The following is a 15,867-nucleotide window of genomic DNA, read 5'->3' as shown; positions in this document are numbered from 1 at the left end:
CCCAACAGAATATATCAATAGAATATTAGTCACAAGCAAATATTTCATCTTAATTTCCTTCCATCCTAGATAATTAATTTCTTATCTTGTAATCTTGGTATATAATTGGCCATCTACTATCACAAAATCATCTGCTTTTGAACTAAAAAAAAAAAAAAAAAAGGTCCTGGAAATCCTCAGTCATCATTCAACCATGCACTTGGTGACATCAGCTTAGAGTGGAAAGCCTGTACCTGTGAATCTATTCCACTTGGTATCAATAGTAAAGAGTACAGGCTTCAGGCCTTTCCTGAGGTTATGATTCTTTTAACGTTTCTTCCAGAAGACTCCATTACTGGTCTATAGTGTAATAACAGGTGTGTTTAGGCAAGTGTTAAGGAAAGAAGAAACCACCTCTCGATGACAGGACTGAATGGCTTGGGTTAATGTACTATAATAACTAAGAGTATCTACAAGAAGACAGGTGAGACATAATGCATAAATATTTTGTAAGGGTTTAATCAATAATTACCCTGAGAGTAGTAATAATATGGACAATTAGGGCATTGACAGATCTCCAGGGTCTTTTAATTTATTCCATTAAGTGTGTATTTTATTGTAACTAATTGACACAGGTATTTTTTTAAAATTAATTTTTATTGGAGTATAGTTGCTTTACAATGTTGTGTTCGTTTCTACTATACAGCAAAATGAATCAGCTATACATATACGTATATCCCCTCTTTTTCAGATTTCCTTCCCATTAAGTCACCACAGTGCGTTAAACAGAGTTCCCTGTGCTGTACACCAGCGGTCCCCAACCTTTTTGGCACCAGGGACCGGTTTCGTGGAAGACAATTTTTCCACGGACCTGGTCGCGGGGTGGCGTCGAGTTTGTTCAGGCGGTAATGCGAGCGATGGGGAGCAATGGGGAGCGGCAGATGAAGCTTAACTCGCTCGCCCACTGCTCGCCTCCTGCTGTGCAGCCCGGTTCCTCCCAGGCCGTGGACTATTGCTGGTCCGCAGACTGCGGTTTGGGGACCCCTGCTATACGGTACGTTCTCATTAGTTATCTATTTTATACATAGTATCAATAGTGTATATGTGTCACTCCCAATCTCCCAATTCCTCCCACCCCTCCTTCCCCCTTGGGATCCATACATTTGTTCTCTACATCTGTGTCTCTATTTCTGCTTTGCAAATAAGATCATCTATACCATTTTTCTAGATTCCACATATATGTGTTAATATACGATATTTGTTTTTCTCTTTCTGACTTACTTCACTCTGTATGACACTCTCTAGGTCCATCCACCTCTCTACAAAGGACCTAATTTCTTTCCTTTTTATGGCTGAGTAATATTCCATTGTATACATGTACCACATCTTTATCCATCCTTCTGTTGATGGACAATTTATGTTGCTTCCATGTCCTGGCTATTGTAAATAGTGCTGCAATGACCATTGGTGTGCATGAGACACAGGAATTTTAAAATACAAAGCTGTGAATAAATTTTGTTGACAGTTATCATGTTGGTCTTTGCACATGAGCATGAGTATGATCTATTCATCCTGAAGACACACAATTGCTGAAACATGTTCATTTTAATATAACATAACATTATAACATATGTAATATAACATATAACATGTAGTATAACATATAACATATTTAATATAACATAACAAATTTAATAACATCTTACTTGTATGCTTTGTATACAATTGACCTATGGAGGTTGATTTGCCAGCTCTTTCCACACTATGGACTTGACAAACAGCTCTCACAATGAGACAGGCTGGGACCTGGAACCCTTTGCTGGGACCTGGGACCCTTTGCTGCAGTGCTGCAATGCTTGCACCTGGACACACCTCTCCTCAAGCAACAAAATACAAAGAAACTGACTAAAAATAACTGCGTGCATTTGGGGCAAATTCTGGACCCAAAAGATACAAAGAGACCAAAAAGCTCATCTGCCACTTTTGAAGAGCCTGGAGCCAAAACAGGGTGTTGGGAACAAAAGCACAGTACTGAGCTGCCCCCTGCACACAACACCACCAGAGGGGTGGGCGGGCCACCTAAGCCACCCTCTGGCCCGACCCCTGGACACACCCCTACCCTCACCCCATATCAGGAACAAGCTTGCCCCACCTTGGGGAGCGAGCAAACAAAAGAACTGTTGTTTGTTCTCTCTTCCCCCTGCTGCAGCAGGGGCCGCAGTAAAGCCTTGCCTGAATTTCTTGTCAGGCATCTGATCAATTTCTATTGATTGGGGAAGGCCAGGAACCCTGGTCGGTAATAACAATACAGAGAATACCAAGGGCTCCTGATGATTTCTAGCACCCCTCCTTTTCCTAAATGAGAAAGTAAATCTTTGGTGCTGTCCAGCAGCTCTCTGAGAAACCTCAAAGATAGTTTGATTCTCAAAGACATCTGAGCAGTTTTCTTATTTGAAATTTGGGGCCTGAATTTGTAGAAGTCAGTATAAAAAGCTGTCGAATAGACAAGATGGGCGCATAAATCACATGTGCCTAACGAAGAAACTGTTATAGTCTTGGTTATAGTGAAAATACACGCCAGCAAATAACAATAAGTATTAGGAACTGTAGCCTTTTCAGAAGTAGATTTTTGTTAAAAAGTTATTAAGTTGCATGACCAAAAAAATTCACAAAATGTTAACAGGCTCTCCTGTAAGTATATTTTAGTGACCCCTGGAATCTCTGCTAACTGGGCATAGAATAACTTTTTGCTGTTTCTTGTTCAAAGCAGACTGAATACAAGAAGCTCAATGGGGCTTCCCTGGTGGCGCGGTGGTTGAGAGTCTGCCTGTCAATGCAGGGGACACGGGTTCGAGCCCTGGTCTGGGAGGATCCCACATGCCGCGGAGCAACTAGGCCCGTGAGCCACAATTACTGAGCTTGCGCATCTGGAGCCTGTGCCCCGCAACAAGAGAGGCCCCGATAGTGAGAGGCCCGCGCACCGCGATGAAGAGTGGCCCCCGCTTGCCACAACTAGAGAAAGCCCTCGCACAGAAACGAAGACCCAACACAGCCATAAATAAATAAATAAATAAATAATTATTTAAAAAAAAAAAAAAAAAAAAAGAAGCTCAATGTTCTTGTGAAATACCTAACTTTCTCTTCATCATCTGTAAACTCCCTTCACTTAATAATTTTAATATTCCATCATGGGCATACATTTAGACATATAAAAATAAATATACAGGGACTTCCCTGGTGGCGCGGCAGTTAAGAGTCCTCCTGCCAATGCAGGGGACACGGGTTCAATCCCTGGTCTGGGAAGATCCCACGTGCCGCAGAGCAACTAAGCCCGTGCACCACAACTACTGAGCCCATGCACCACAACTACTGAAGCCTGCACACCTAGAGCCCCAGCTCCGCAACGAGAGAAGCCACTGCAATGAGAAGCCCGCACACCGCAATGAAGAGTAGCCCACTCACAGCAACTAAAGAAAGCCCACGTGCAGCAACGAAGACCCAACGCAGCCAAAAATAAATTTTTAAAAAATCTTTAAAAAAAAAAAATATACAGTTAAATGGCAAATATGAAGCTTTTAATTTTAACTTTAAAACCTATTGATCTTAACGGAATAATATGACAAAATGTTTCTCCACATTAAATTTATCGTCTTAATAAAACTGTAACATTCTCTTTGAAGAATAGATGAAATATATCCTTTATCTTGTACCCACATCTATATCTCTTTCAATGACTGTACAGCCACAACTGCTATGCATATTAGCTCCAACTTCAACCAAAGTTACCAACTTCTGCTCTCTCAAAGGCCCAGAGGAAACTAGGTGATGGGTAACTAAGAAGGATCTATTATACACAAGCACCTTAGCAGAGAAGCAAGGCCCAGGGAAGGTGACTTGTGCCCCACAAGCTGCATTACACATCTATTTTGCATTTTTTTAAATGGCAAAAATGAATACATGAACTAACACAGCCCAGATTTTTGCTTTCTTAGTCAATCTTGTTCCATCCAAAACTCCACCCACTTCCACCCCACACCAGGTTATTTTGAAGCAAATCCCAGGCATATCATTTCACCTGTAAATATTTCAGTGTGGATCTTTAAAAAATAAAGACTCTTTTTAGGCTGTAAACATGATTATCAAACAATTGATCGATACAGCCTCAATTTAGGCTGTAAACAACAATTATCAAACGCAAAAATTACCAATAATTCCTTAATATCATCAAATATCCAACATCCAAATATCCATCAAATATCCAATCAGCATCCACATTTCCCCAGTTACCTTGTAAATATTTTCAGCTTCTTTATTTGACTTGGGAGCCAAATAAGACACATTGCAACTGAGCGATATGTCTTTTAAATCAACTTTAATCTATAGGTTTCTCTGCTATGCTTTTTTTTCCTCTTGCAATATTTTGTTAAAGGTAGCAGGTTGATTGTCTGTAGAATTTCCCACAAACTGAGTTTGCTGACTGCATCCCTATGGTGTCATTTAACTTGTTCTCTATCCCTTATGTTTTCTGTAAATTGTTAGTTGCATCTAAAGGTTTAATCAGATTCCAGTTCAATGTAGGTGATTTTGGGTTTTGGTTTTACAAGATGTGTAGTAAAGAACTTAATCTTGTCCCAAAGGAATCCAGCTTTTGGTTCCTGAAAGGTAATCTCTAAACTCTTACAATATCATCCCTGATAAAAAATGTTTTTGTTTGCCTGGGGGCCTTGGGTCACACATAATTGGCTCAACTTTGGAGGGCCTGGAGACTGAGAAGTCACATGGCCAGTCAAAACTCTGCAGAGGAAGGTTCAGGTGAGCTTCCCCGATTAGCAATAATCTGGGCATATTGTCACACATCGATTCTGGGAAAATTACAGTGTCCACAGCTCTATGAGGAGAAGACAACTGGAACATTCATATTTGGAACTTTCCTGGCCTCTGTCCTATGCACTTTTTTCCTTGATTACTTTTAATCTGTATCCTTTTGGTATAATAAACCATAATGGTTAGTATAACAGCTTTCAGTGAGTTTTGTGAGTCCTTGTAGAGAATTATCAAAACTAAGGGTGCTTTTGGAAATTCCCAACTTGCGATTGATGTTAGAGGTGTGAACTGTCTTAAGGACTGCCCCCTAAACTTCCCACAAGACCACTACAGAGCGGTCAGCCATTGATGACCATGGCTTAATGCCATTAAATCTTCAGGGACTGCCAAATGGTGATGTTTTCTTTCTATCATCTCTGTATTTGTTTTCCCCTCATCATATATCTAAATCATATAAAGATAGATATAGATATCTATAGGTAGCTATAGATATCTATATAGATATCTGATATATATTATACAGGAATAACAGGAAAAATACTTAATTATTTTCTTCATCAGTTCTCAAATCAATGAGGTAATTCCTTGCATCTTCCATCCAAAGTGTCAATGACTTGGGTTTTTCATGTCTTTATGTCATGAATGTAAGCATCAATTCATTGAGTGATTATCATTATTGATACTCATAATCTGACCATCTTTAACCAGTCTGGGTGCTAGGAGTGCTCATTGCCCTGAGCCCTGGGCCTGTTTCTAGGCCTTTTCAGTGGACAGAACTAGGAAAAATTTTTTCATACATATTATTCATTCATACTGATACTTCCAACTCAAAATTAGAACTACACGTATAATCCTTCTATTTTTGTACAAGTTTGGAAACTCATGGACCCTATCAGAGTTCCTGAAAGCTATCTGATTAAGACTTTTTAAAATTTCATTAAGTTTACACTTCGTGGGGGGTTACAAAAAATAAAGGGAAAACTTTTCAGGAAAGTGTTCAAAAATACCCAAGACATTCGAATGAGAAGGAAACTTAGGGATCATCTCGCGACCAAAAAACTCTCATTTATAAATGAGGAAATGGGGGCCTAGCAAAGTTCAATGAACTTGCGCCAAGTTTCAGAGCTACTTAGTGCCCAGGGCAGAACTAGGACCAGGCCACCTGACTCCTAATATTATTGTTCCTTTTTTTCTGACTGTTATCCCTAGGGTTACCACTCTCATGTTGCAGAACTGAAAAATAGAGCAGAGAGGAACAGAAAGGAATATGGAGCTCAGTTATGATTTCATAGTGCCTTGGAGGAACCGAGAACTCAGAGCACAGACATGCACGAAGGAAGCACTACTTACCCACCTTCGGTAGAAAATGTTCGTTTGGTTGTTCTTCCAAAGCACTATTAGGTTGCATTGTGTCCTCTTTCCTTTCCTTTTGCCAATAGCCAAGCAGCCTCATACTAGGTTGGCCAAGGTAGGGCCATCTCAGCAGAGTAGAAGAGTTTTAGCCAGCCCACTCAGGAACAGAATTAATGACATGGTCTCATTAGTGCCACACACAAAAAGAATCCATCAAGCTGGTGACTTGGTGTAATGCCTCACTCCTCTTCAAATGAAGGATTTTAAAAGGATTTACCGGTTTGCAAGGCAGAAATAGAGACGCAGATGTAGAGAACAAACAAACGTATGGACACCAAGGGGGGAAAGTGGTGGTGGTGGTGGTGGGATGAACTGGGAGATTGGGATTGACATGTATACACTAATATGTATAAAATGGAGAACTAATAAGAACCTGCTGTATTCTTAAATAAAAATAAATAAAATAAAATAAAATAACAAAAACAAAAAAAGAAAAAGAAAAAAAAGAAAAGGATTTTGTCAGTCCCTCCCCAGGCATACTAATCTTGTCCAACTGTCAACTGCTTGTTATCTCTTTCAGTGCTTCTTAAACCTTTCCACTGAAGAACTGAGAGAGAAGAGTGCCAGCTGCACACAGCACAACACACACACACACACACACGCACGCACGCATGCACACAGGGGCACTCGTATGTGTAAATGCACAGCCCTGGGAAAGTGGCCCAACACAATCTTTGGGAAATAAACATTCTCCAAAGTACTATGTCTATCTTATTTGTTTAAATCTCACACCTACTCTGTTTTTCATATATAACTTAAAACTTTAAAAAATAAATAAAAACTTAAAAGGGAAAATTTATATTCCAGAAGATGCAGTATATTTAAGAAAGACTTTGAGAAATCCCTCCGCCTCCTCAATCATGGCTTGTCTCTTACATCCCCATTTGAAAAACCCCTACTTGAGAAACTTATATAATAAATTTTTATTGCTCTGAGGTAGAATTCATACTCTTAAAGGTAATTTAATATTTTTTTAATTTGCATTTTTCTGCTCACTCAATCAATATGTATAGCGTATCTACTATTTTTCTTGCTCTTATTTTAGTAAAATCACTAATTAAGGTGTTATAATGAAGACACTCACATGATTTGTGCTTTCCTGACAATAATGATATAAAAGTAAAATGTAAGTGTACTCAAACTGTACAAAATGTTACTATATTTTCATCATAAGGGTAAACTAAATGTAAAAAAAGTGTAAAATTATTTTTCATATAATGTCAAAGTTATGTCTCTTCTAAAATATTCAAAAGCATCTATTAAAATTAAAAGGGAAAGCATAAATTAAAATTAACAAATGTCAACATTTTAAATTAAATATTTTAAATTTAATTTTTGAAAATTTAATTAAATGTTACTAAAAGGTTTATAAAAATAAAATGATTCTTCTTTCAGAATTTACTGTCCTTCTCGTTGCCAATGCAAAGAATTGGTATTATGCTTCATAAACATTTTAATTAGAACTTCATATATACAATTTAAGAGGGATATGAATTACTTAATGTTGCAAAATATTCTTCAGCCACCATGTGCAACAGTTGTGAAATCACCCTAAATTTGTGAACACAAAAGAAGTAAGACAAGTGTACAGTCAGCGGTATTGGAGACCAATAATTGGGATATGGGAAAATGTAGTCATTCTTATTGAAAGAGAAGTTTGAAGAATTGATTAATTTGTCTTTCCTCTTATCCAAGCACTTCCATCACCCAATGCTCCCCAGACTTCCCAGCACTGTGGGACCCTGTCTTTGCAAACAGCACGACCCACAAACCTTCCCAGCATTCCGAGGCAGCCAGCAAGAGATGTGGGAAAACGTTCTCCTGGGGGTTAAACAGTGTTGGTTATAAAAGTGGATATTTAGGCTTATGGCCGTGCTATGTAAATGCTGAATGCCCAAGTGAGGGGGGCCCGTGTGCTGTTTAATACTCTGTGGTGGGGCGGGGGAGTTCTGACATGCAAGGCCCTCTAAAGCCAGGGCAGGCCTCGCTCGCCCCAGTCTGAGAGCCGTCAGAAGCCTCCAGTACATAAACATAATGGAGTAGAAAGAGTAGGTGTGACGTGACCGCCCTCTACTCTGCTCCAGAGAGAATACAGAGTGAGAAGAGGACCTAGAAACAAAGGGTTTACAAAGTGCTTTTGTTACTCAGTCCAAGCTCTCTCTGCTCGCTGCACAACAGGCCAATAAAGCAGAGACGAGGTGCTGAGGCAGGGAATACGAATTTATTCCGGCAGACGGAGAAGATGGCAGACTGATATCTCAAATTAACCACTTTATAGGGGTTTGGATGCCAGTTTCTTTTATAGCACAGAGAGGGGGAGGAGGTGGGGAAGTAAAGTAAAAAGGCCATACGTTTTGCAAATATCCCCTGGAATGGCCAGCTTCGGGGAGGGGATGTGTTAATTTCCGCTGTCTTGCAGCCATCCACAGGTGGACAGGGTCTGGATGTTTCCCTGAACAAAGGCACTTTGGTTTGACATTCAGGCAGAGGCACAGGGTTCCCTGCGGCAGGCCAGTATGTATAGACAGTATCCTTTCAGTGAACAAAAGCAACAGGAAGCAAAGGTTAAAGTAAAAGAAACAGATCCAACATGTAGTCAGATTTGGCTCTTCCCTGTTACACTTTCTCATGCATTATCTACCTACCCAGGGAGGTTAGTATATAGAGCAGATATGATTATTACTACTTTACAAATAAGGAAACTGAGGCACAAACTAAATTGACGTGATTCTCCAATGGTAACCTACCCACCACTTGGTGGAGCTGAGACCAGAACCCAGGGCTCCTGGCTCCCTGCCCACGGAACCTGCTTTTCCTGTCTGCTTCTTGATGCTCAGAGTTGCTTCTATATTTCTGTCAGGGTTTTGTTAGTTGAAAAGAATAAAAAAAACATGTTGTTTTGCCCTCTTTAGTGTTTAAGGATTTGGAGGTTCAGGGGTGGAGGAAAAGGGAAGTCATTTTAATAGATGTGTTCTGAACTTATTGAACTTCAACATCTTGGAACGAACATATACTGAAATGTTTCCCGTCAAATAGTGATTATGTGCACAACAATATAATTACTGTATTTAGTCTTCTGGGGAGTGGTCAGCATCTTCTTTCATCCTTTTGATTTGAATTCCTTGGGCTACTGGATAGGGATGTTTTCCGTCCTTACGTGGCAATTTGAGAAGGGTAGCTAAGTAGCATCGTTGTTATTTACCACGTGGTATGCACTATTTGGGAGTTGGGGGCTGAACCTGACAGAAAATTAAACGTGATTTCTGCCTCAGAGGTCCTCATTTTACTCTGATGAATAGATTTGGCATGTAAACACAGGAAGGAGAAGAGAATCCCAACTTCAAGGGAAATGGGGTAGAGATACACCCAAAAAGACATCTGTCTGTGGGATTACCTAATAAATTTAACTTGGATGATGAGTTAAAGAAAGTTAATAGACTTTTAAGCTATAAACCAAAGGCTACAAATGCTCCCTCTAAAGCTGATCTCCACACCGCCAATCTTCTTCCCCCAAAGTTTCCATACAAGTCATTGTACGGCATCTGCCGACGAACCAGGTTCTTGGTGACATTCTGTCTTCTTCACAAAAAATACATACTCCCCTCTCTTTCTCACTGTCAGTTCTGCATTCCAAAAAAAATCAGGGCACTAGAAATAAGCATCAACTTATCTTTACTCACAGGGATGGATGGATGCCTATTTAGGAAGACACTTATGACAAAATGTGGCTAACCAGTAGAGGGGGCCTGGGCTTCACATTTGGTGTGCTTTAAAGACACAAGAAACCAGAAAGAAGGGTGTCTGGGTGAGGTCACAAAGCAGAATAAATCAGGTGTAGAGCACGTTTACAACCACTCAAAAGGTTTTGTGAACATTCTCTCTATATCTATACATTCCTGCGTGGGCATATGGAAAAGGAACATTATGCAGACTAGAGGAATGAATCACTCCTGATCCAACAGTGCATGACATTTCTTACTTGAGCTCTCTTGCATTCAAATTCTTATTACTCAATGATTCTTCATTTTTACACAGTTTTTCCATTATGACACACATGTGCAAATTCCTCAACTTGCCATGGCAGACTTTGGCAAAACGCTTACATGAACTCTTCGGTGAACTCTTACCTTCACGTATCTAGAGATTGTTATCCTCAGCAGAACAATTACTCTAGGTTGGCATACTAGTGATTAAAACAATCTTAATGACCAGGAGCCTAACCCAGTTGTAAGGGCTCGGCCCTAGAGTCAAACAGATGAAACTTCAAATTCTGGAATCTACCACATGCCAGCTCTGTGGACTCAAGCAAGTTATGTTAACTCACTAAGATTTGATTCATCTGTAAAAAGGAAATCATAATACATAAAATTTTCTTTTTTTTTTTAATTGGGGTATAGTTGTTGTACAATGTTGTGTTAGTTTCTACTGTACAGCTAAGTTAAACAGAGTTCCCTGTGCATTACACAGCATGTTCTCATTATTTATCTATTTTATACATATTAGTGTATATATGTTAGTCCCAATCTCCCAATTCATCCCACCACCCCCTTTCCCCCGCTTGGTGTCCATACGTTTGTTCTCTACATCTGTGTCTCTTTGAGGCAATCTCTCAGAAGAGGAGGTACTGAAAAGTCTTGACTGCAGAATATGAGATGGAGTAAAAGGAAGAAAGGCAGTTTAACAGTGAGTCAGGTGAAGGAGGGGAAGAATAACTGGATATGTATTTTAGGAAAATTCAAATGATTAAAGAAATGGCCATCCAATATTTACTGATTGAGCCAGCAGTTAAAGGTGGAGTAGGCACTGCCATGCTAATATTCCAACACATTAACTTCTTAGTTTGTGGTTTGGCACAATGGTTATTGTAGTAAAAGGCATTTTTACATTAAGTTGTATGTAAATGTACATTGAAATGCTATACATACAGATGAGCAAACAGAACACTAATGGAAAACAAAAAAATGTGAAGGACTAGGTCTTGGAATAGAAAACTTTTTCTACAGGATATGGGAAGCAAGTATCAGACATCCTGGTCTCAGCTCTCCCAGCTCCCACCTTCCTGTCCTCTCAGGCCACTTAAATAAATTCTTTTTGTGGTTTAGCCTCACAAAAAAAGAAAATCATAGTACTAACCAAAAATAGGATTGTTGGGTGGATTCATGATAACTAATAATAAAAGCAAAACATGTGAGGGAGTTGATATTGTTCTTGGTTTTCCACTCAAGTGCACAGAATTGGATTATCTTTGATTTGTAACACACCCTCATCATTGGTCTAAGCATGGTCCTCTTTTGTTTTTATTTATCTAAATTATGTACTTATATATGAATTTGCTTATTATTAATAATTTAAATACATGTGAACCAACCACCCAATACAAGAATTAGAACATTAATAATCATTTACACCCACCTATGGGCTTCTCCCCAGTCTATTCCTCTACTTCCCCTTCCTTGAATCTTGCAGTTATTATTATAACTTGTTTTTGAAATTATAGCTTTATCACATATTTGTATTCCTAATAATTCTATTGTTCAATTTTCTTTGTTTTCAACATAATGAAAGAGCTTCAGGCTCTATAAAATCTGAGGGAATTTCCTTTTTAAAAAAATTTTATTGCTCAGGTTATTCATATTTTTGCTTCTAGCTATTTATTTTGCTATATAATATGCCATGTGTGAAATTACCACAATTTATTTATCTGTTTTCTATTTGATCGTTTCAGGTATTTATCTTGCTAAGAGTGCAATAAGTGCTGCTGGGAACATTCTTGTTTATGTCTCCTATTGTACATAGAGTTTTTCTTGGGTATATACCTAAAAGTAGAATTGCTGAGTTAATATGGAAACGTTCAACATCAGAAAACAACAAACTTTGCGAAGTGGTCGTACACATTTACACTCCCAACAGTTTGTATAAATTCACATTCTCTCCAATATGTGGCATTGTCCACTTCTTAATTTTTGCCCATTGAATGGGTATAAGTTGGTATCTCGTTGTGGTTTTAATATGCCTTCCCCAATAAATAATGAAGTTGACCTTCTCATAATGATTTTATTGATCATCTGTGTTTTCTCCTCTGTGAAATTCCCGTTTGTATTTCTTGCCCATTATCTATTGGATTGTTTGCTATTTCCTTATTAATTGGAGGAAACCTCCATATATTCTTGCTATGAATTCTTTGTTGGTTAGTTGGGTTGCAAATATCCTCTTCCAGTTGGTACCTTCTCTCTTTTCTTTTCATGAGATATCTTTTGGTGTTCAGATCTTAATTTTAATGTCGTCAGATTTCTCTTTCATGGTTAGAGGTTTTTTTATATGTCTTTAATAAATTCTTCCCTACCTCAAGGTCAGAAATGTATTTACCTATATTTTCTAATAAAATTTACAAAATTTTACTTTTAACATTTAAGTTCTTAATTTATCTGGAGTTCATTTTTACAAATGACTTAAGGAAGGAATCAATATCATTTTTTCCATTATAGATCACCAGTTTTGACAAATACATTTACTGAATAGTCCCTCCATTCTCCATTGATCTGCCTGGTCACATCTGTCATATAACAAAATTACATATATACATGGAATATAGGTCTGCTTCTGAGATATGGGTCTGCTTCTGAGTTTTCTACCTGCCCAAAAGTTTATTTTTCTATTTCTGAACAAATATCACACTGTATATACTACAGCTTCAAAATAAACCCTGTTGGCTAATAAAGCGAATCTCCCCTCCCTACTCCTCTATAGAAATGTTTGACTTCTTGGTCCTTTATTCTTTCACATAGTTTTTTTTAAAATTAATTAATTATTTATTTATTTATTTTTCGCTGCATCTGGGTCATCGTTGCTGTGCACGGGCTTTCTCTAGTTGTGGCCAGCGGGGGCTACTCTTCGTTGTGCTGCACGGGCTTTTCATTGTGCTGGCTTCTCTTGTTGCCGAGCACAGGCTCTAGGCACTCAGGCTTCAGTAGTTGTGGCACGTGGGCTCAGTAGTTGTGGCACAGAGGTTTAGTTGCTCCGCGGCATGTGGGATCTTCCCAGACCAGGGCTTGAACCCGTATCCCCTGTAATGGCAGGTGGATTCTTAACCTCTGCGCCACCAGGGAAGTCCTCACATAAATTTTAGAATAAACTATCACATTCCATTAAAATCCTACTGAAATTTTTGTTGGAATTGCATTAAGTCTCTGAGCCAATATGAGGAGAATTGAAATATTTATAATATTAAAGTTTTTTTCCATTTAAGAAATAAGAAATATGTATCATAGTATTTCTCTTTATTTATTTAGGACTTCTTTAATGAATCTCAATAGTTTTAAATTTTCTCCAAGGAGGTCCTGCACATCTTTTTAAAAATTTTTATTCCTATGTATCTGATTTTTTTAAATATATCATAAGTGATATCTTCTTTTAAATTACATTTTATGGTTATTTGTTACTGGTGTATAGAAATGAACTGACTTTGCTAAATTCTCCTATTATTTCTAATAATATAATACTTTGCCCCAAGTGTCTTTGATTTTCTATAAGGCTATCATGTCATCAGCAAATAATTGGCAATTCTATTTCTTCTTTTCCAATCCTTATGCCTCTACTTTCTTTTTCTTGCCTTATTGCACTAGCTAAAACTGTCAATACAAGGTTGAATAGAAATGATGATACTGGGCACCCTTAATCATTCCCGATGTTAAATGGAATGCTACTATTGTTTCCCATTAAGTATAATGTTTGCCATAACATAATTGTCCTTCATTCGGTTAAGCAAATTCTTGATTTGCTAAGAATTTTTATCATGAATTTATGCTTGATTTCTATGAAATATTTCTCAAAACCTTTTAAGATAATCATGTTATTTTTGTCCTTGAAGCTGTTAATGTTGTGAAATACATTTATAGATTTTCTATAAATCTATTTGCATTCTTGGGAAAACCCTACATGGTATATTTTACTTTTATACTCTGTTGGACTTAGTTTGCAAATATTTTATTTAGGATTTCTACACTTAAAACCCTCAGGAAATTATCTGTAATTTTCTTTTCTCATATTATCCTTATCTTGTTTGAAGATCAAGATTATATGGCCAAGTTGGACCTGCCCTGGCCTGGGTCAGACAGCGGAGGTGACAGACCTCTGCTGGTCCCAGTAATGATGGCGGTGTTTCACGACGAGGTGGAGATTGAGGACTTCCAACATGACGAGGACTCAGAGAAGTACTTCTACCCCTGCCCATGTGGGGATAACTTCTGCATCACCAAGGAAGATTTGGAGAATGGGGAAGACGTGGCAACATGCCCTAGCTGCTCTCTCATTATAAAAGTGATTTATGACAAAAATCAGTTTACATGTGGAGAGACAGTCCCAACCCCTTCCACCAATGAAGAACTAGTTAAATGTTGAAGAAGACTTTAGGACTCCAAAGCCTGAACTTTTGGGAATGAGCCAAGCTGGAAAACTCAAATGCAAAGTCACTGGCTTCTTCATGGGGACAATCATTTTTTAGTTTGCTGGTCCATGGAGTGTGGATCCTTTCCATTGGCTGCCAAGTTGAAGAAGCAAGTCAACCACATGACATACCTGGATTTTGTGCCTAGAACTTTGAATTGGACATGCTCTTAATTTTCCATCCAAACTTAAAAGAAGATAATTTCAAATCAGTGCTTTCTTTCACTCAGTTTTGTTATTTTTATATCTTACACCTAATTACTTCATTATCTGATAACAGCTTCATCTACCTCAAAGTCATTAGGATTCTTTAATTTAAAAAGGGATTTTATTTTTTAGTTGGTTAAAAAACAAAAGATTATATGGCCTAATAAATGAGTTGGGAGTATTCCCTCCTTTTCTAGTCTTTATTACAGTTTGTACTAAGTTTAATATGATGTGTTTCTTGAAAGTTTAGTAGAATTGCCTGTGAAACCAGTTGGCCTAAAGTTTTATTTGTGAGATGATTTTTTAAATTGCTTTAATTTCTTAAAGTTATGGCACTATTAAGGCCTTCTATTTCTTCTTAATTCATTTGGTAGATTATATTTTTCTAGGAAGTTATCCATTTCATTTTCTTCAAATGCGTTTCTATAGTGTGGAGATGATATTACGAACAATAACATTGACATATTTTGCTCTCATCTCATTCATGCTCCAGACTCCTGAGGTTTTAAAGTTGAGATGAAAAGATGATAAGAAAATACTAGTTTTTAAATTACTTTTCTTTTTTTTCCTTGATCACTCTTACCACAGGCTTGCCTATTTTATTAGTTTTTTCAAAGAATCAACTTTTGGTTCTGTTGATCTTCTGTATTGTTATTTTTATTTCCATTTCATTAATTTTGCTATTATTTTTCTCATCTCCTTCCTTCTACTTTCTTTAAATTTATTGGGTTTTTTTTTCTATCTTAAAAAAATGTCTAACTTAAAGACATCACCTTTTGATATTGTGTAGAACTAAGTCTAGGTTATGGTAGACATATTTCTCATTTTCTTTTCTTTGGTCTTTGGTAGTTTTTGAAAGACAACACCAAACTTTATCCAAGTATTTAATTATCTTTATGTCATACACCTCTAGTAGCATCTCCTGGATTTGCTTCTTTTCTTATTTGAGGACCTTTTCCAATACTCTTTTCAATATGGGTCTTTGTGTGACAAATATTTTAA

The 15,867-nt window shown here is 37.7% G+C and overlaps 1 protein-coding gene across 2 annotated transcripts; it reads left to right on the top strand.

Annotated features, from left to right (window-relative positions):
- Positions 1-14,364: 14,364 nt before the first annotated feature.
- Positions 14,365-14,613, top strand: LOC103020091 (diphthamide biosynthesis protein 3-like). Of its 2 annotated transcripts, XM_007172973.1 has the most exons (2): positions 14,365-14,473; positions 14,549-14,613. In XM_007172973.1, the coding sequence occupies exons 1-2, from the start codon at positions 14,365-14,367 to the stop codon at positions 14,611-14,613; spliced, it is 174 nt and encodes a 57-aa protein (XP_007173035.1). The 2 variants fall into 2 exon arrangements, with proteins under 2 accessions (XP_007173035.1, XP_007173034.1); XM_007172972.1 differs by having other exon boundaries at positions 14,365-14,613.
- The last annotated feature ends 1,254 nt before the right edge of the window (positions 14,614-15,867 follow it).

Source organism: Balaenoptera acutorostrata, chromosome 9 (genome assembly GCF_949987535.1).
Source record: "Balaenoptera acutorostrata chromosome 9, mBalAcu1.1, whole genome shotgun sequence".
In the NCBI taxonomy this organism is placed as follows: Eukaryota; Metazoa; Chordata; class Mammalia; order Artiodactyla; family Balaenopteridae; genus Balaenoptera; species Balaenoptera acutorostrata.
This window is presented reverse-complemented; position numbering and strand designations above follow the sequence as displayed.

Coding starts and splice junctions, on each gene's coding strand:
- LOC103020091 (XM_007172972.1), top strand. CDS start 14,365: ATGGCGGTGTTTCACGACGAGGTGGAGATTGAGGACTTCCAACATGAC.